The sequence below is a fragment of the Gopherus flavomarginatus genome, chromosome 24, assembly GCF_025201925.1.
Source record: "Gopherus flavomarginatus isolate rGopFla2 chromosome 24, rGopFla2.mat.asm, whole genome shotgun sequence".
NCBI classification, from domain to species: domain Eukaryota; kingdom Metazoa; phylum Chordata; order Testudines; family Testudinidae; genus Gopherus; species Gopherus flavomarginatus.
Window position 1 is genome coordinate 14,032,421 of NC_066640.1, and position 21,003 is coordinate 14,053,423.

A 21,003-nucleotide genomic window follows, 5' to 3' on the forward strand; every position below is an offset into this window, starting at 1 on the left:
CTGTAGCCAATGGCATGAGGACAGAGACATGTGAAACCACACTTTTAGCAAGGGGTAGCTGTATTGGTACTTTGCTGTTCAAATGGATAATTAGAATACAGGAAAGATTCCTTACTTGTAATAGTAATTCTAAAGTGGGCTTAAATTTGGAACCCACGGTACGTGCCTGTCCTCATTTTTTATTTTACTTTATTGTCCAGTACTTGTGAGAGCTGCCAGTGGTCACAGGCAGGACGCGTGCCCCGTGCCAGTGGGTGCTGGGCGGTGACCGTCCCTTCCCTGAGGCGTTTACAGTCAGAAAGTAAAGTTACACGCTTTAACCCAGGGGTTGGCAACCTTTCGGAAGTGATGTGCTGAGTCTTCATTTATTCACTCTAATTTAAGGTTCGGCATGCCAGTAATACATTTTAATGTTTTTAGAAGGTCTCTCTATAAGTCTATAATATATAACTAAACTATTGCTGTATGTAAAGTAAATAAGGTTTTTAAAATGTTTAGGAAGCTTCATTTAAAAGTAAATTAAAATGCAGAGCCCCCCGGACCAGTGACCCAGGCATTGTGAGTGCCACTGAAAATCAGCTCGCGTGCCGCCTTCGGCACCCATGCCATAGGTTGCCTACCCCTCCTTTAACCGCTGGATGGCCCAGGGAGATCAAACTCCCCTCTCAGTCCCAGGTGGGATCCCTGTGCCGTAACCCAGAGTGCATTGGTAGTGTAGTGCTAGGGGGATGCTTACATTTCTGTGCTTGTGTGGGAGCAAATGGGACTTTGGCCTCTATGGCTGATAATCTAGTACCTTTCACAAGCACTAAACCCCCACAAATGTGTGAGGTGGGGCAGAGCTGCATTCCTTCTGTGCACAGACATGGTCATGTCACGCCCACTGCTATTAATCAGTGCGTGTACAACTGCCTGTACTTTGAATTGTTGCTTAATAAGATGAATTGTCATCTCGGGGCATATGCAAAGTAAATTCCACTTCTGCTGCTGCATAACGAAGCACTGAAACAGTGCAGGGCAAAGTGCACCACCACTCATTCATCCAGGGACTCTTAATCGTGATGGAGCAAAGGAATGACACAACGGCTTAGGTGGAAAGCTTTTGGAAGCAAGGTAAAAGGTCATATGCTGGTAGTTTTGTTTTTATGAATGTCTGACAAACAGCACTTCGATTCTTGGAATGTTTCTGGCACACACTAACTGCTACCATTCAACCAGGTCCCTCCCCCAACAACTGGCATTGACTCTGTGTCTGAAAAGAGAGGTTAAACGAAGAGGTCACAATCATGCTGGAAAGAGCCTGTCTCAACAGAGACCTTGAAATACCGGCTCTACCACTGCTGATTAAAATTCTCCCAAAGGCACTTAAAAAGTGGTGGCTTTCATTGGCTTTTTATTCTCTCTCAAAATCTGAAGATGTTTTTTCTCTGGAGCTGTTTGAACGCTTCAGATTTCCAGGATGAAGGAGAAGAAAATGCTTCAGTCACCAAGCTTTTCAAAACACCTTGTGGAGTACAGCATTTACATGTGAATCTCAAGGAGACAAGCGCGACCCCTTTGTTTATAAACTTAAACAGTCTATTTAGTGCGGTTAATAAACAAGGAGGAAGGATGATCTTACAGTTAAGGCATTGGCTTGGGACTCAGGACATCTGGGTTCCGTTCAGCATCTGCCACAAGCGCCCTGGGTGACCTTAAACAAGAAGCTAAGCCCCATTTCCCCATCGGTACAATGGAGCTGTTACTTGCTATGAGGGCGCATTCGTTAAAGTTTGTGAGGAGCTCAGATACTGCAGTGACAAGTTGTGAGACGTAAACCCTAAAATTAATGAGATTAAATGAAGAAACGCTGCATATTGGAGGAAAAACTTTCTAGATTGGTTTAGACTGTGGAAAGAGCTTCCCAGGGACAGAAGTAGGGACTCCAGCCCTGGATACTCGATGTGCAGTAAGCAGCAATCCTACACTGCCATGGCAAAGTGATTTGATTACCTACTGAAATAGGTCTTTTTGTCTCCCTGATGGAGGACGTTGACCTTCAGGCTTTTTCTGACTTTTATTTTGGGTGGGAGGGGGTTATGTTCTTGAACCAAAGCTGCTTTATCTCATTCACAGTCAGCGAGAAGCTTGGGTTGCAGCTTATGCTGTCAGTAAAGTACTTACAGAGCAGTTACAGAGTAATGGAGTGTAATCAGACTATCGGGGTCAGCAGTAAGATGTCAAGGGTGAAGAGATGCAATATTCTAGGCTGTCACTTCCATGGGAGAGAGCATTTAGGGAGCAGCCAGGAACCCAAATGCATCCTTTTAAGAATCTAGAGGCATCTGTGACATAAACCCAGTGAAGTCAGAGTAGGAATAAATTGGGGCCAGAGAGAGAGGGATTGTCAGATGTTCATCCTCATGATTGTGAAAGGGGGAAGTAGACCTGCCAGCCTGGATCAGACTCATGGTCCATCTAGTCCAGTATCCACCGTCTTCAGAGGATGCTGCAAGAAGCCCCATCATAGGCAGAGGTGGGGTAATTTCCTGCAATAATTCCTCCCATCCTGAGTCCTAATAGAAATTGGCTTCACTCCTAATAAATGAGGTTTCATTGCCCTTCCAAAACTCTTTCCATTAGCATTAACTGCCATTAACTCTGGTTATTCTCATTACCAGATAAATGTCCAATCCCTCTTTGAATTTTGCTAAGTTCTTTCTCTCAAAGCCATCCTTTGGCAATAAGTTCCACGGACTTAAGTAAGGAAATTTCTTTGGTAAGGACAATCTTATGTAAGCAAAATCAGGAAGCTCAACATTCTACATTGCAAGCTCCTCTAGCGGGCACATTTGTGGAATTGTATCTGAGCAACTTAGCCCTGATGGAATGTCTTGGGAATAACAGGAAAATGAGGGGTTCCAGGGCACAGATACTGGCGCCCAGCGTTCTGTACCCAGTCTCTCATTCCGAGCTGCAGCTGATCAGCTTGGAAATGAGCTCAGCTGAAAAGACACCACCTCCCAAGATGTAGGAGTGGTTCTATTTGGCGAGATGATGATGGTGCTTAGAACCACTTCAGGCCACTTTGCTGTGAAGCCCTTTCTCCTTGTCAGTTGTTCCGTGGGCGTGGAGCGATGCTGCTGCCATCTTGGAAGATAAAGAGTGTTATTGAAGGCACCAGTGTTGCAGCTTCCACCAGCTGCTCTCTGCTTCTCTAACTGCCACTGGAGAAGGTGCCAGTACCAGCAGGATGCGAGGGCAGGGCAGAGGTGAACTTTCTGCAACTGAAACACAAATAGCCCAGCTGGCTCTGAGTGCAGGAGGCTGGTGGGCACCTGGCGAGTTGGTGGCAGGTGCCTGCCCGGGGTTGTGTTTTGCCTGCTAACAGGGTGGTGGTCGCCGGAGCTGGCCGAGGAGGCCGGCAGGTTTCCAAGTTCTTTCCTGCTGACTCCTGCTCGGACAGCCCTTGTCTTCCCAGTGCTGCTGGAGCACTTGGCAGAGGTGGACTGAACCTCCAGGCAGCCCAGGGTGAATGTTCTAGCAGGCCAGGCCCCGGGGTGGGGGACACAGGGGTGCCTAAGGAGCCAGTGCAGAGGGGGGATAGGAGCCAGCAGTCCCAGCGCCTGGTTCTACCCGCGGGGAGGACGAAGCCTCCGTCTTGATCTTTGACTGTTTCTGAAAACTTCCTTGGCGGAGACTGCACAGGGTCGGAGCTGCACCAAAGCGGCAGGCGGGGCAAAGGCTCCGGCTCCGCCTCTGGGCCAGCAGCTCCACCCGGCAGCCCTGGGGGACGAGTCTGCGAGCTTTGCATGGAGGCCGGGGATCGTGCGCTGCGCGCTGGGCTGGAGTCGGGGCAACTGACCTGTCCGGGCGCAAGCGGGGCACGTTTGTCCGCTTCCCTCTGGCCCCAGCGGGGAGCAGGGCTGGGAGGCCGCTGGGAGCAGAATAGCCGCGGGACCCCTTCGCGATGCAGCTGCCTGCGGTCCCGGGAGCCGTCGGCCTGTCCCTCGCCGCCTTCCCTGTGTCCTACGCGCTGAACTGCGGCGCTGCCTTGGCGCAGTAAGTACCCGGCCTGCGCTGCGCTGCGCTGCCTGGGGCGCTCGCTGCGCGCTGTGCGCAGGCTTTGGGGCTGCGCCTCCCGGGCTTGCAGGATCGCCCTCCCGAGTCCGCTGCCTGGTGCAATCGCGGGGGAAGTCTTTGCAACAGCCCGGCGCTGGGAGCAGGAGAGTGTCCCTGTTTCTTCCCCTTAACAACCCCTTTCCTGGCGCCTGGCGTGTGCCTCTAGGGCTGGGTGCCCAGCTGTAGGACCTGTTTCTAGTCTTTCCCCCCAGACATTTGGGGGCAGTTCTCCGGCGTTGTGTTATCCAGGTCAGACCAGGTGATCCCGAGGGTCCCTTCTGGCCTTCGAATCTACCCAGCTGTGATCGCCCTGCGGTGTAAAGCCCAAAACAAAGCCTGTGCCAATCTGCCTTTGTTCCAGTCCTGCCTCAGCCTGCACAGGGCCCCCCCCCCCCGTGCTGGGTGCTGCACAGAGCCAGCCCCTGCCCTGATGAAGACAAGGCAGCCAAGGGAGGGAGGAAGGAAGGATCTCTGTCCGGGAACAGAGATGGGGAAACAGCATGTGTTTATCTAGTGGGATTGTGAGCTCTGGGGCCTGGGACCTAGTCTGTCTGTGCAGCGCCTGGCACAATGGTGCTCTGATCCCTTGGGGGCCCTGTGGGTGTTATTGTAACTCCTGTCCATAATGACAGTGGCAGGGTAGTCACTTTAGACAACCCTTGCTCACATCTTCCCCATCACTGGTATTTTGGGGGTTACCTTTTAAGGCCAGGCACAGACTGTTATCTGCCTCTTGCAATACTGGAGCATGACTACTTTAAATATACCCAGCAGGGGCGGCTATAGACATTTTGCTGCCCCAAGCACAGAGGGTCCGCTGAAGCCACAGGACTTGCAGGAGGTCCACCAAAGCCGCGGGACCAGCAGACCCTCCGCAGGCTTGCTGCCGAAGGCACCCTGCCTGCCACCCTAGCGGCGACTGGCAGAGTGCCCCCCACGGCTTGCCACCCCAGGCATGCGTTTGGAGCGCTGGTGCCTGGAGCCGCCCCTGATAACCAGAGACTAGTCTACACCCCGGGTTTTTAGCCTGAACTCCACTCATCTGTATGCGCTGGGACCGGGGGACCCTCAGCCTTGCTTAACTCAGGCTGTCCTCTGCCATCGCGGAGTCTGTGGGCGGCAGATGAGCTCCCTGGCTGATGGGTGATACTTTTGGAGTGGAAGCTGTTAACGTCCCCTGTTGAAGGCCAGAATTCGCAGTGGCTTTCCCTTTTTTTTGCCGCAGGGTTAAAGGTTTTAGTGGAAAATGCCTTAATATTTTCAGCTTTATAGCTCACAGAGCAAAAGTAGTAGCTGGGCTGGTCCTGTAGCTCTTACAACTAATGAAATTGCTTCTTGGGAGAGGAGAAGAGAGCTCAGGATGGATTTCCCTGCAACTTACCCTCTGTGCTAGCACAAATTTGCAGTATCTATCCCCTCATTATAGATTCACTTTCTAATTGGTTTGCATGTCTCTGATAAGAGCGCAGCAGCTAATGGCCATCCATATTCAGATGTGACGGCAGCGCCGGGCCTGAGGAGGGAGACGGAAATCTTAATGATTTCTACTGAAATGACATTTCAGAATAAACCCAGCGTGTGGCGCCTGCCTTGGCATTTTGCCCATTGTAACAATGGCCTGGATGGTTGGAAGACGGGCCCCTGTCTTTGTATTTGTGCAGGAGACTTCTCAAAGCAGCTCCTGCTGTGATGCAGGGTCTGAATTTCAGGAGGAGACAGTGCCTGTCATTTCCCTCCATGCTCAGTTGTGTCAGACCTTGGGCAAGTCATTTCCCTTCTTTGTGCCTCAGTTTCCCCTACCACCCTTTGCCCTGTCTACATAGACTGTAGGCTCCTTGGGGCAGGAACCATCCCTCATGTGTCTCTGCAGTGCCGTGATCTTGGCTAGGGCTTCTAAGTGCTACCATAGTATAAATAATCGACATGTACCTATGGTTCCCTCTCTACTCCTGTTTTCCTCTTCTGAGTGATGGAATCGCCTCGTATTCATCACAAAGCCCCTTGTCACCGAGCAGAGCTCTGTCCTGCTCCCACGGGAGCAAAGGGTTCACCTGGCTCCGAGAAGAGCAAAGCTGGACGGGTTGATGGGAGTTGCAGCAGTGTAAACCTCTGCTTGTTCCTAGCACCCTGTATGTCGGGGGTATTTCCCCACCCAAGGTCCCGCCCAACCCCAGAAAGTCAGCAGATAGGCAGGACTCCCTCTGACTGCAGGGGATGCTGGATCAGGCCCTTCCTGGGAGTGTTTGAACGCAGTGCGCCTGGCTCTGGTCTGGTAGGAGCTGCCCTGCTGCCTGGATGCTGCTGTGTGCTCTGCGTAGCCTGAGGGCTCGGCGCGTAGGCTGGTTGTACTTTGAACCCTGCTGCAGCCAGTGGCTGCTGTTGGCAAAACCCCTCCTGCCCCCACCTTCCAAAAGCAAAACCCCAGGCAGCAGGAGGATCCTTTGCTCTGCTAGAGTCCCCTCCCTCTAGCCAAGGAGGCAGCTACACGGGGTCCCAGCTGGGAGCTGTTGCCCAGTGGGTTTGCCCAAGGGATCCCTGCCAGACAGTTGTTCTTTACTGGGACTCCAGGCACCACTGGAGCCCCAAGAGCTGAGGCCTCACCCTTGGTTCCTGCTCTTGTGGATGGGTTGGCGCAGAGGGTGGCTCTAAGAGGGTGGCGCAGAGGGTGGCTCCTCACCTGGGGTCCCCACCTCCTGGGGCTCTGCCTGGCTCCTGGTGCGAGTTAGAGCAGCCTCAGGGAAGGGTCGAATCTCCCTAGGGGGAGCTGTTCTCTTCCAGGTGCCCTTAGACCCCGGGCCAAGGGCACTAGCCAGGGAATGAGCCCTTCTGCATTTGCCTTCCTAGCCACATTCATCCAGCAAAGCCTTTTCCCTGCTTCGGTGCCTTTGTGTGTTACGGGGTGAGACCATCCCCTCTCTGCTCCGCAGGTGCCCATGCTGCCTGGTTCGTAATGCAGCGCAGAGCTCTGGGGAGGAGGCAGCTTGGTTAGGACTCGGGGTCTGAAACGCGTTGCCATGGGATTGCCGATTGCTGTCCCCATCCCTCCTGCTCCCGGAAAGCTGGGAGGCCTCCTTCCAGCCTGAGCTGATTTGGGGGAGCCCAGGGCTTTGCTGGAATCCTGACATGGTGTCTATCCTTAGAGGGTGTCACGGAGTCACCGGGCGATGCTCTGGAACTGCTCCCCACAAAGCCAGGCAGGACTCTGGGGAGCCTCCTCTCCCTTGGAGCAGACTGTCTCCAGGGCAAGAAGCTCCCACGGCTTCACCTCCTGGGTCTCTCCTTGGAGCATTCAGCATCCTCTGCCCCTCCGGGCGCTTCCCACAGCGAGCCAACTCAGGCAAGGTCCTGGGGAAGCCACAGGGTCCTGCACCCCCACTTTGCAATCAGACTTGACTCTCAGCCAGCCAGTAACACAGAGGTTTATTCGATGACAGGAACAGGGTCTAAAACAGAGCTTGTAGGTACAGCGAACCGGACCCCTCAGGCGGGTCCATTCTGGGGGCAGTGAGCCAGACCCTCCACGTCTGCCCTCACTCCTCGTCCCCAGCCAGCTCCAGACTCACAACCCCCCACAGCCCCTCATCCTCTGCTCAGCTCCTTTCCTGGGACAGGAGGTCACCTGATCTCTGTCTCCAACACCTTCAGCTGGCACCTTTGCAGAGGAGGGGCCCAGGCCATCAGTTGCTAGGAGACAGAGCATCAGGCATTTAGGTGCACTGGTCCTTTGCTCTGCCAGATACTTAAGAACTGCCATGGGGACACTGAGGCACCAACACAGTATTCAGAGAAAACATTAAGAACATTCCCAGTTCGTCACAGAGGGCCTCACGGCAGCCCGAGCACACATCTGCTGAGCTGTCCCTGCTGGTGCTGCTGTTCCTACACTTCCCCAGCCGTTCACTGAAACCCTTCGAATGTGGCAACTCTTCACCTGTGACCTATTGCCCCCAATGTCAGCCCGGCAAGCGGGGGGCTGCTAGACACAAAGTGCCAGGGCATTAATGAGCTCCCTAGGTGCCCTTGCCTGGGCGAGGCGAGTGAAACCTGCTAGCGTGCGGGAAGCAGCATGCAGATCGCAGGGCTTGTGGTGCTGAGAGCCTGGGGAGTCAGTCTGCTGTTTGAACTGGGTCTGCTGGGTGCTGGTGTTTCTTTCTCTGGCAATGTGCTGTATAACGAAAGGGGAAGGGAGTGTGAACCCAGGATGGTGGCTTGTTCCTGGCGCTGACAATTCCTGCCTCTGGTTTAAAATACTGAAGAGTCAAATCCAGGCTAAGGTTAAAATATCCCTGCTGATGTTCTAGCTGTTTGGGATCAAATCCTCAGCTGGTGTAAAGTAGCATTGCTGCACTGAAGTCAGTGGGGCTACCCTGACCTACATCAGCTGACCCACTAGGCCTACTGTAAATGAGCTGTGATGGGGGAACGGGGGCACTGGGAGGCTAAGATTGTCAAATCAGTCTGATCCCAGCATGTTAAAGGGGCCAGCTGGTCAGACTGTGCTGGGCACTGAGCCTCTGGAACGCAGGCCCCTTTCAGGTGTCTCAAGTTGAGTGCCCAAAATTGCTCACCAGATCTTGTGCCTGTGCCTGGACGAGCCCCCCCAAAGTGCCATCTGCTAAGCCACAGGGCCCTGTTTGTTACCAGGGCCACGGAACAGGAGGGGGTGCAGGGCTCAGATTCTGCCGACTGTCATGGGTACAAATCTAGAGTAACCCCTCGGAATTCAGCAGGGGTAGGTGAGATCAGAAGCCAGACTGTGGCCTCTTTCCCACTCGGCCAACAGGGTCATTGGGAAACTGAGGCACAGGGGAGGAAAGCCTGGCCCCATTGAACTCAATGGCAGAACTCCCACTGACTCCATCCACAGTCTTCAGTCTCCTCTGTGGATGGGCTCCATGCCCCGAGCGCGGTGTTAAGGGGGGATGGGGCAGTTAATCAGGCCAGAGGCTGGGCAGGGGGGTTGCCCAGCCCTCAGCAACCCCTTGCATCACGCTGCAAGAGTCTGACCTGTCCCTTGCTGGAATGTATTGCAGCCCAGTGGCTATCGCGATGATGGGGGTGCTGGTGTTGCTGATTCTGTTCTGCATGGCGTATCTCCTGGGCGAATGGAGCCAGTCCCAGGATCCCCTCTTCTACGGTGAGTCTCGGCAGGGGGGCCCTGCTTAATGACCCCCTCCTATCTCCTGTTTCACCTACCTGGGCAAGAGAGGCAGCAAGCCAATGTGGTTGGAAGAGCCTTGTGTCTCTGTAGGCAGCAGGTGGGTGGGCGAGGTTCAGGGAAATTGAAACTGCATCAGGGCAGGTGCCACTGGATCTGGATGATGCAGAGGATGCTCAGTGGCATTGGAGAACCCAAGCCAGGCCCAGATCTTGCCCTGGCTGCCAGTGTCCGGAGGCTGCTCCCATGTGACGGCTGTCAGGCAGCCTGTGTGCGGGGAGGGCCCAGGCGAAAGGTGCCCGCCTGGCAAAAACCTCACATCAGCTGGCACACACTGGCCCCAGCCTGCGCAGGGAGCGGCGAGAGGCTGTGGGGGCACTGCAGCAGGGGAGAGAGGTTGGACGGGGTCTCCATTGCCAAAGCAGCAACGAATGAGCCAGTCTCCCACCGAAGGGCATCGAGGGCAGTTCCAGGGCCGAGCCCACAAGCAGGATGGACTCAGCCAGAGACCCTGTGCCTGCCCCACCCGGCTTGTGCCCCTTATGCCCTGGGGAGTGAAGAATTCCCAGCTGACAGGCGAGGCTGGGACCTGTCACTGCAATTGCAGGTCCCCTCTGAGCTGGGGAGAGGCCTGTGTTTGGGGGGCCCAGGGCAGCCCCGGGGCCCCCTACAGAGGTGAGCCTGCCTCCCTCTCTCCCCGCCTGCAGTGTTCACGGTGTTCTCCTTCACCTCCGTCATCGACCTGATCATCTCACTGGAGGAGGATGGCTACATCAGCGGCTTCATGGAGTTCTACCTGAAGGAGGTACTGCCCTGGCTGCCGTCACCTGCTCAGGGTTCCCAGCGGGATGCCCGCCTGCAAGGCTAGAACATCACGCTGTCCTGGCCAGAGCCCATGGCGTCCCATCCCTCCTCCCTTACAAACACCATGGGCCTGATGCCCTGCGGGCAGGCACTTCCCCCGGTGCAAAGGGGATTTTCATTGGCACAGGTCTAAGCAACCGCGCCAGAGAGCTGAGCTCTTGTTCCTTCAAATGAGCTGTGTGTGGCACAGCTCCATCTCCTAAGCCACCTGCAGCTCCCCATGCCCGGCAGGGAGCAGGGAGGCACACTGGCCCCTGGGTAGAGCAACCAGATGGGGGCCAGCACATGTGGGCATTGGGCTGAGCGGGTCCATCTCTGGAGCCTGCGTCGTCATGCCCAGCTGGGGAAGTGACTTGATGCCTCTCTGGTGGGCAGGGCGAGCCGTACCTACGCACAGCTTACGGCATCATGATCTGTTACTGGGACGGCATCGTGCACTACCTGCTCTACCTTGCCATGATCATGGCCATCACACAAAGGTCAGAGGGGACTGGGGCTGCAGCCGACTGGGATTGCCTGTTCAATCACTGGGCTTCTCACCTGCAGGGCATTGCATCACTGCTTCCAAGCGGTGGGCGGAGGGGAGTGTGGGTGGCTTTTTGCTGGAACAGTCTGGGGAGGGGGCCAAGTGGGGGTGCTAGGGGAACCATAGTCAGCCATCCAGTAGTATTTTGCACAAGGTCCCAGCCAGGATTGGAAGCCACAGGGATCTCCTGCATGGGCCTGTTCTTGGGGTCCTCCCGGCCATGGGCACGGAGCCCCGGGCTGAGTAACCAACCTGAACTCCAGCCCTCTTGGCATCTGATGCTAGGGCAGGAGCAGTGGGGAGCTCCGCGGAGTCAGTACAGGGCAGCAGCCCAGGTCCTCCCAGGGTGAGTGAGGGAGTCTTTGGGCATGGATGTGCCCTGCCCAGCTGGTAGCAGCCTGTGAGCAATGGGCAGCGGCTGGAGCCAATGTGAGGAAGAATTCCTGGGCTGGTGAGGGGCTGTAGCCAGGGCACTCTGGATGGTGGGAAGCCAGGCAGGGTAGCAATCTCCTTCCGGTGCTGGTATGCTGTAGGGAGGAGCGGCTGTTGGAGGGGAGGCTGCTCTGGGGTGGTGGAGTGCCCATCTGAACCCACACGGTGTGATGTGGCAGGGCTGACCCCACCTTGCCACTAACCCAGGAAAGCAGGCGAGGGGAAGAAACCAATGAATGCAGCAGGGGTTGAGTGATGGGGTGAGGTGGGAAAGGCTGATCTGAGCTCCAAGAGGGTGTTGAATTTCCACTGTCTCCCCAGGAAGAACTACAGGACCCTGGGTCTCTACTGGCTGGGCTCCCTGATGATGAGCATTGTTGTCTTCCTGCCTGGGAACATGTTAGGTAAGGGGTGACAAGCCATGGGGAGCTACCCTCTGCTCTGAGCTCTGGTCTCATGGGGGTCGGTCTGTGCCCTTCCCACGTTGCCCGTGCTCTGCTCTGCGTCTGCAGGGACACACCCAGAGCCGCGGATTCAAGTCCTGTGTGCATCACTAAAACTGGCCCTGACAGGCCCCCTTGGTGGCAGTGAAGCCGGGGTGTGTGTGGGGCAGGAACCCCCTTCTCCCATCCTGTCAGGGTGGAATGTTACAGGGGGGATGTGGGAGGAGTGGGGCCTTGCTATGCGCTCTGCATGGGGTTAACCAAAGGCACCGGTCTCTAAGGCTGGTCTTGCTGCATGCACAAATGGGGACTCTTCTCTCTTAGGGAAGTACAGCTCCGAGATCCGCCCCTCCTTCCTGCTCAATGTGCCCTACATCCTGATCCCAATCTGGGCTGGAATGAGACTCTTCAGCCAGCCAAAATCCCTTCCCTGCTGCACTGCTGAGAAGGTAGGCGGGTCGGAGGGCTGAGGATCCCCAGCTGGGGCAGGTGACCTGCGAGAGGCAGATGTTGGTGTCTGGTCAGGGGGTGCCCTGGGCCTGTGCAGAGCCAACCGCCCTGCCTGTGGCTAGAGAGTCTGCAGGCGACGTCTTCCATTGGGGCCGGGACACAGAGCTCCCGGCCCCTTGGGATCATTACAGAGCATTGGGGTGCTGTTCCCAGAGCCGGGTACCCCCTCTCCACCACTGGCCTCCATCTGAGCTAAGGGCTTGGCTAGGGTTCAAGCCACTGATGTTTTTTTCCCATATTCCAGCTCTGTATTTTACACCGTTGTTTGGGAAAAACCCTGTTTTGGAGGCTGGGGGTTGGTGAGCAAACCCAGCAGGAATTGCCCCATATCCCTTACCCATCCCTCAGCACATGCACAGCTGGCACCCTTTTGCCAGGCTGGCAGGATGGCAAAATGCAGTTGTTTTTGGTGCCGGGTACAAACTAGGGTGGGGAGTAATAGGTATATAAGAAAAAGCCCCAAATATCAAGATTGTCCCTATAGTAAAATGAACAGGAGTCCTTGTGGCACCTTAGAGACGAACACATTTATTTGGGCATAAGCTTTCGTGGGCTAAAACCCACTTCATCCGATGCCTGGAGTGGAAAATACAGTAGGTCCATCTGGTCACCACCTAGTGCAAACTCTCCACCTGTGACTGTGTCTGTGCGCTGCTGCCCCCTGCTGGTTGGTGTATGTCTCACCCGCTCAGGCTTGTTTGCTCGCTGAGCAGAGGTGCTGCTTTGGCACCATTAGGCCTGGGGGCGTTTTCCAGAACCTGTTGTGCCGGGCGCTGCACAGACATGATGAGAGATAGGCCCTGCTCCAAGCTGAGTAGACAAGACGGGCCCGGATCACTGAACTGAACCCAGGTCTCCTGCCTCCCATTCCGGTCCTGTCCTCTAGCCCAGCGTTTCTCAACTGTTTTGATACCAGGGACCGGCTTGCTGCCATCCTAAACTGTGTCCGGGAGACCTCAGGGGCTGGCGCCGGTCCACAGACCGGTCGTTGAGAAACACAGCAGGAGTTGTAGGTGTGAGTCCATTGCGGCATGAACAGGAGAAGGGCCCTGGGCACGTCTGATTGCCCTGTCTAGGGATGGCGCAGATCCCTTTGTCCTTAACCCACTGGGCTCGGGGTGGGGAAACCTCCCCCCTTTTATTCTTTTAAGGGACTTTAATTTAAAAATGGTGTTTGCATCTGAGTGGGGGATGAACGTAGCCCCATCCATCCTCACCCCCCCCCTTGCCGCGGAGCTGGGCCTCTCTCTGGAATCGTAAGCGGAGCAGCCCTGGCAGGAGGTTCCTGCCCCTCGCTGCCCATTTGAAAGCGGATTGTGCTGAGGCTGGGAATGGATCCACCCTTCAAAGGGAGGAGATGCTGCCTGCCCCTGGGGCTGCTGGCTCGGGATCGAGGTTTCTGAGGAATTGTTCAAGTTTCCCACGCAAAGGGCCAGCGTCCCAGTCCCTGACACCCATGGCGGCTGCTCATTTTCAGGTTGTGGCAGAGCAGCAGAGGAGTCTGTATCAGCGGCCCCTGGACTTGGGTTTGATCCTGTTCCTGATGGTGGCTGTGACGTTCACATTCTTCAGAGGGCTGGTAAGGGCTGGCCAGTCGGTGACTCCGCCAGAGGGTTGGGCCGGAGGGGGGGGAGGGGGGCTTCGATGTGCAGGAGGTCAGACTAGATGAACATGATGGTCCCTTCTGGCCTTAAAAGTCTGAGTCAGTGGGGCATGTGGGAGGGGCAGGGGCAGAGGCCAGATCTCCCATGCACTCTGCTTATCTCATAGGGGCAGCTGGACATGGGGTTGATGGGGGGGTGAGGAGTGGCTATGGGCTGTCAGATCTGGCTGTCCCATGCTTTCCCTATCTCCTGGGGGCCACTGGGTGAGGGGTCAGTGGCGGGAGGATCAGAGCTGACTTTCTCATGCACTCTGCGTGTGTCTCCAGGTGGTCCTGGACTGTCCATCCGATTCCTGCTTCGACTACATTTACCAGTACGAGCCATACCTGCGCGACCCCGTTGCCTACCCCAAAGTGCAGGTGAGTGCGGAGCCTGCTGGGGTCCTGCCGCTCTCGGTGCAGGTCCTTGGAGGCTGCTGGACAAAGGGTGGGAGAATGGCGGGATTGGTCTCCCCATCGTTCAGGCAGGGAATTCAGGCCCAGAGAGATTCAGGGGGAGGCTGGAGTGTATAGACTCGTGCACCTAAATCCCTTAGGAGAGGGTGCTGCCTATTCATTTATTTTAACTGCCTGGGAACATTGTGGTTGCTTGTAGGAGACTCTGGGGGCCAGAGATCTGGAGCATCCCGCTGGGCACTCCTGCAGGCCCAGGGCAGTTTTGCATCCAGGGTTCTGGTCCAGCCCCACCTCTGTTCTTGGACTCGCGTCCTTATTTCTCCCAGTCCCTGCCCTGTGCTCACAGTTTGCCCTGGCAGTGCCCTGCTCAGGCTCGTGCTGACCTCTCTCCCTTCGCTCCCAGATGCTGGTCTACATGTTTTATGTCCTCCCGTTCTTCTGCCTTGGTATTTATGGGCTCCTGCGGCCTGGCTGCACGTGGCTGCCCGACTGGGCCCTGGTGTTTGCTGGAGCTGTAGCACAGGTAACGAGGGGCCGGGGCTGGGATTTCCCTGGGGCACAGCAGACCCTGGGCCTGTTGTTAGGTGTATTGCAGTAGAGACCACGGATGAGAACAGGGCCCCGTTCTGCTGGGGCTTCATCGACGGAGAGTGAGAGACAGTCCCTGCCCCCAGGTGCTCACAGTTTAGGGAGAGATGGGAGGCGGTGGGGGTGGTGGGTGACTGGGCCAAGGCCACCCAGCCAGTCTGCGGCAGAGCTAGGAATAAAACCCAGGTGTCCTGATGGTTTTTTTTTCTTTAACTCAGTCCAATGTAAAGCAAGGGGAGGGGTAAGGGGAGGGCTCAGCCCCTGGCCACTGGGGTCCCACAGAGGCTGGGAACCCAGGCTCTCCTCACTGCGAAGCCACACTGGCTCCCACTCTGCAGTCGGGGGGAGGAGATTAAAATGAGGCTTATCCCTCTTATTTTGTCCGTAGTTGCAGGGGCATTTGACTCCTGCCTGGGGTTCTGCGCTGTTCTTGTGTGCGGGTCTCCCTATGGATGTGGGAGGGGACAGACCCAGGGACACAATGATCTGGAACCACAGCCTGTCCCTGTTTACACCTGGAAATTGCTCTCTGCTCAAAGCACAGCAGGAGTTTGCTCTGAAAGTTACCATTCCCCCCTCTCCCTGGTGTTCCACTCAGCCCCTCTTCGGAGATGTGGCGAGAAGCCACTGAGATGGATTTGCAGACCCAGCTCTCAGTGCCAGATCTTTCCCTGAGCCAGTGTCTCAGGGGAGGCCTAGGTTTTAGGCCACGGTCCCAGCAGCCTTTACACACTCCTCTGGGCTGGCACAGGGCTCTGAACTGCAGGCAGCAGCTGCCACTGCATTGAGCCGCTTAGCTAGCCATGCTCCGTGGTTCAGCGAGAGAATGCGCCGAGCTGTCTCTGTAGGTGGGAGCCACGGGCAGTGCAGGGCGACTGCATCGCAGAGCCAGCGCATCAAAGGGCCAGCGTGTCACGAGGCCAGTGCCCCTGCATGAGGCTCCTGGACAAGTGTGTTCTGACCTCTCACAATTCCCCTGTCCCTGGGTTTGCATGTGGAGCAGTTTCTATGGCAACGAGCAGAGCCTGATAATTACTCTCTCAACGGATGTTAATGGTAGACGTGGATTAGTTTCACAGAAATAGACTTGAGCCAGCCCCCCGTGTAGCTATCACTAGGGTATGGGAGAGCACGCAGCCCTGCTATCAGCATGGGCACGGCTGCCCCAGTGTAGGCCCGGGGCCGGCTAGCCCAAGCCCCTTGGCCCAACAGGGACCAGTGCTGGATTTGTCAGGGGAGAAACCCCATCGTGTGCCTGGCTGTGTACCATATCTTCCCAAGGCAATTCCTTCCTGACCTCAGCTGCTGATGCACTTATACGCCCTGGAGCGTGAGGATGGCACTTACCCTCTTTAATCCCTAGCTCTTGGCCCTGCTGGATTTATGCAGAACAGGGTTTAACCCTCTTGTGACACTTGGGCTGCGGGGAAGGGGAACTGGGGCCAGGCCTTGAAAGGAGATCAGCCCTCACCAACCCCTGTGGCTCTAAGTGGAGAATCTGCCCCTGCCCCCATTGTTCGCAGTGGAGCTGCTGGGTGTGGAGCAGCGTGAGAAGCCGCCCCTGTTGTTTGGGCGGGTTGCTGGGGCTGAGGTGGGAGCATCTGGCCCTTGCAGTCTTGCGGACGTGAGTTCTGCTGGCGATTTCTCCATGGTGCCATAGAATCGAAGGTGCTTTCCCTTCAGCCGTCCTCTCGAACCTGGGGCCTGCACACAAGGCTGGGAGCCAGCACTGTCCGCTGGCGCCTGCTGACTGCTCCTTAGCCAAGTCACTTCCCCTCTGTGGGGCTGGGGCCCCATCAGCCAGGGCTTCCCACTCACTGCAGAGGGAGGGGCTGGTGGGGGGGCTCACGGGGCAGGAGGCGTGGGCAGCGTCTCTCGTCACCCTGCCCATCTTGTGCATTTCAGGCCCAGTTCTCCCACGTGGGCTCCTCCTTGCACCACCGCACCCCCTATCCCTACCGCACCCCAGAGGAGGTCTGGTGGGTCTTCCTCCTCACCAACGTCCTCTACGCGCTAGGCCCGCACCTCCTCGCCTACCGCTGCCTCCACAGCCCCGGCTTCTTCCAGCCGGCTGCTCCCACTGGCCAGGACGGGATCAAGAAGCATCAGTGAGAGAGCCTGGCTCCTGCCTCCAGTGCCAGGACATCGCAAGGAGGAGCTGCTACCTGCCACCACCACACACGTACCACGGGCCCCAATATGCTCAGCCTGGCTGGAGGCAGCGGGATGGTGAAATCTCCGTCCCTGCTGGGTTAGCAGCCGGGCCATGCGGCTCCAGGGGACAAGCTGCTGAGGGGAAAGAGGATCCCTGCCTTGGGGGAGTTTCACAGCAGGCATTCGGGGATTTTGTGCATGGCAGGGTCTTGTTCCTCCTCTTTGGCCCTGGGCTCCTGCCCCATGGAGCTCTGAGGCTCTTCTCAAGGCCTGACTGGCACTTCAGCCTCTCAGCAGCACTCCTCACCCCACCAGAGGGGTACGCTATGGAGTGAGGGTGTGTGTCTCCCTCCCCTCCCCAGCACCAGCCACCAGGCCCTGGGGTGCAGAGTGGTTGCTTCCCCTCACCTCCCTGTTGACCTTTGCCTTGGAGTCCTTAATGGTGTTGGCACCCTCGGGCCCTTTGGCAGGGACGTCCCTTGGGGTCAGCGCTGCCCCGGCACCAGGGGAAAGGTGATGGAGGCAGAGGTGCCTTGGGGCTGTGCTGGCTGCTGTGACCCTGGTGGTGTTTAGGGGGTTGGATCTGGAGTGGCTGGTGGTGTTCTGGCTTGGGGGGACCTGTCTCCTGGCCCAAAGCCAGCTCCCACTCCCACGGGGCACTCTGCAGGCTGCGTCTCCCTAAGGATTGCTGCTCACAATGGCCTCTTGTTCTGCAGACATGTCGGGGGGTGAGTAGGGAGAAGGCTTTGTTCCCTAGCCATGCTGCAGTGCTTAAAGGAGGGGGGTGCCAGAGACCCTCCATAACAGATGGTTTACAGAATAAAATCAGTTTGTGCTGTGACTTTTTAACCCTGCTGTGGCTGGATAGTTTTTCAGGTGCTCACAGTCCCTGCTGCGGAACGTGGATCGATTTCCTGAACTGTGCTGTGTGGTTCTGAGAACGGTGCTCACTGAGAAGTCCCCCGTTCTCCCGCCCCCGAGCCTTATGGTCTCCAGCCCCCAACGGGATGTTAAGGCCTCTCAATGGCCCTGAGCTCCAGTGCGTGGTTTGCTACAGAATAGGGCTCCCCTGCTTTCCACAGTGGCCACTGGCGGGGCCTGGCTGAGCGCCTCCCCCCCAGCTGCAGCCAGGAGCAGTGGAGGCTTGGCCCCCCTAAGGAGCAGGTGCTGGTGTCTCACATTGGGCCTGCACAGCTCCAAATCAATGAGCCCTTGTGGGATGGTGCCTGGCCAGGGGTGGGAGAAATCAGGCCCTTTGCTCACTTTATCTCTTCACAGCCTCCCTGGGGCTGCAGTGTATGGGAGGGGGCTCGGTTGTGGGGAGCAGGGCTGGGTCTGTCTATTTCTCCCGGCCCCCAGGCAGTGTCAGGATGAGGGGATGGGAAGGAGATTCTTGACCCAAACCTGAGGGTTCCAGCCCAGGATGCAGAATGGGGGATGATGTCCCACATGCCTACTGCTCCCCTCCCTGAACCCCACACTCCCCCTTCCCCCGTGCTGCCCCCGAGGCTCTGCTCAGGCCCGACTCAAACGCTTCCCCTTCCAGGTCTGCGCCAGGGCCCTCCCTCCCAGAAAAATGGGGCATGAGCAGCCCAGCCCTCTGGGAGACAGCAGGGAGCGAAACACCTCTCAAGCTGGGGCCAGGCTTTTGTGCACAGTTGGCAGCTTTCGCACAGTAAATAAGCACCCGGCTTCCACAATCAGCCAAAAATCAAGCAAATCCCATTTCAGAGCAAGCCCGTCCCTAAGAACCCCGACACTCTATGTGACTAGATCCCCCCGGCCTGCAGTCTGGGACTGGGGTGGGCCCGCTGCACCCCTGACAGACTCCCCACCTTGCCCCTGTTTGCTGGGAGCCGAGCAACAACAACGAGGTACGAGCCAAATGAGCCGACAAGCCAAAAACTAGCCAACAAGCAACTCGCAAGCCAGTTAAGCCAGAAACAAGCCCAATTTCTGTGTTTTTTCCCGAGTTTGGCAGGTCTGCTTTGTGCTGCGGTACCGAGGGCTTGGATCCATGACACAGCGAGCTGCCCAGCCCAGCAAGGGCTCAGGACCCACCGTGCTAAGAGCACAGGACGATGCAGGGCAGGGCAAGTGGCTGACAGGGACCAGCTCCAGCACACCTCCATCTCCCCCGCCACCCTGTGGCCTCTCCCATTAATGTGCATTCCCTGTACATCTGCTGGCTAATACAGGAGCCTGGTGTGTGGGCCAAAGACCATGATCCAGGCACCCAATTTAAGTTCCGAGGGCTGCAGTGGGAGCCAGAACTCTTGGCTTTGGGAGGGAGTGGGTGCCTGTAGCTGTGCGTGCATGTGCATATCCACACGTGCGTCTGTATGGTGTGCATGCACAAGTGCAGCTGCTGGTGCACTAGTTAATGGGGTGTGTGGACAGCTGTGTGTCACTCGTTTATACCAAGGGTCGAGGATGGTTTTGCAGAACGCAGGCAAGTTTTCTGAAGCTTGGTGCTTTGATGGGTTGGTTTGAAAGCCCGGGAGCTTTTTGGTCAGCCCAGCGACCCACAGGACTTGCTTCCTCTGCTGAGCCAGGTGCTTCCCGCCCCCCTTGGTGCCCTATGGCCCCTGGGCCCTAACCTGCATGTGCCTGAAAAACAGACAGAGGCTGGGGTGTGACCCCCCCATCCAGGGTCTCATGCCAGCGCATGTGGCTGTGCAGCGTGAGCCCTGAATCCCAGGGGCCTGCTCCCACCCACAGGGCCTGCACCAGTGACACACAGGGAGCAGGGCAGGGGCGGGCTCCCAGAATGCACTAGCCATGGCCAGTGGGTGGTGACCCTGAGCAGGTGTCTGCCCTCAGAAAGGCCCTGGTGCAGTGGCTGAGAGGTGGGGCATCACGTGAGCAACGCCAAGGGGACTTGGCAGCCAGGCAGCAGGGACGCAGCCCAGCCCACGCTCAAGGCGAAATGCAGCCTTGGCCTGCTGTGCATTAGCTCCTGCTGGTACTGCTGGATACTCGTCTCCCTGTGGCACCCGCCAGAGATGAGGATTGAGCCCAGGTCGCCTGACTCCAGCCCCTGCAATGATGGCAGTGCCATGCAGCATGGCCCTGCCCCACCAGTGCCGCAGCCTTGGCAGAAGTGGGTGTGTGTGGGGGGGCTCCTGAGACACCATGATCATTGAGGGGATCGTGTCCTCAGTCAGCTCCCCGTGCCCCAGCGGCCGAGCAGCGGGGGTCATCTCAGCATGAGACAGAGGGGGCAGGGCTCGGGACCCCTTGCAGGTTACAGGTACCCCACCAGCCTACCTGCTGCCCCCTAGCGGCCACAGCCCAGAACAGCACGCACCTGCTCTGCCTATAGCGCTGGAGGGCAATTGCTTTGTGCCCACACGCCCCTGGCAGGTGGGTTGGGGAACCTGGGCCTGCTAGTCTGGGCAGGGAGCCCCGTGCTGCAGAGAGATGCCGGGGTCTGCCCAGGGTGAGTCTGGGAGGAGGGAGCCCTGGGGAAAGAAGATGGAGCCCAGGGGGCTTGTGGTTAGGGCTCTGGGCCAGGTTCAGGAGCTCTGGGTTTAATGCCCAGCTCTGCCACTGACTCGCTGGGTGATCCTGGGCGAGTCACTGGGTCTCAGTTCTGCAGCCGAAACATGGGGTGAATGATCCTTCCTTTGTCTGCCTGGTGCCTTCAGACTGTGGGCAGGGACTGTCTCCTATGGGGTCTGCAAAGCGCTTGGCATGAGGGGCACTGATCTGGGGGGGGTCTGTGCAGGGCCTGGCATGAGGGGCACTGATCTGGGGGGGGTCTGTGCAGGGCCTGGCACGAGGAGCTCTGATGTGGGTGAGGGTGTCCAGGCGCCTGGCACGAGGGGCTCTGATATGGATGAGGGTCTCCAGGCGCTTGGCACGAGGGGCTCTGATGTGGGTGAGGGTCTCCACGCGCCTGGCACGAGGGGCTCTGATGTGGGTGAGGGTGTCCAGGCGCCTGGCACGAGGGGCTCTGATGTGGGTGGGGGTCTCCAGGCGACTGGCACGAGGGGCTCTGATGTGGGTGGGGGTCTCTAGGCGCTCCCCTGCTCACTGTAGCAGACCCACCCCACGGGCAGATCATCCTGCTGTCTGCGGCACGGCCCCGGCTGCCAGCTCCCGGCAGTGCTCCAGCCCGGCTCCTTTCTCCTTCCCAAGTCTCTCTCCTCCTCCCCCCCCCCGC

The 21,003-nt window shown here is 57.4% G+C and overlaps 1 protein-coding gene across 1 annotated transcript; it reads left to right on the forward strand.

Annotated features, from left to right (window-relative positions):
• Positions 1 to 3,764: 3,764 nt before the first annotated feature.
• Positions 3,765 to 17,684, forward strand: TM6SF2 (transmembrane 6 superfamily member 2). The gene is made up of 10 exons (XM_050934082.1): positions 3,765 to 4,041; positions 9,135 to 9,238; positions 9,967 to 10,064; positions 10,499 to 10,602; positions 11,403 to 11,485; positions 11,849 to 11,973; positions 13,512 to 13,613; positions 13,965 to 14,057; positions 14,497 to 14,616; positions 16,587 to 17,684. Exons 1-10 carry the CDS (start codon positions 3,950 to 3,952, stop codon positions 16,791 to 16,793), a joined length of 1,128 nt encoding a protein of 375 aa, XP_050790039.1. The 5' UTR covers positions 3,765 to 3,949; the 3' UTR covers positions 16,794 to 17,684.
• The last annotated feature ends 3,319 nt before the right edge of the window (positions 17,685 to 21,003 follow it).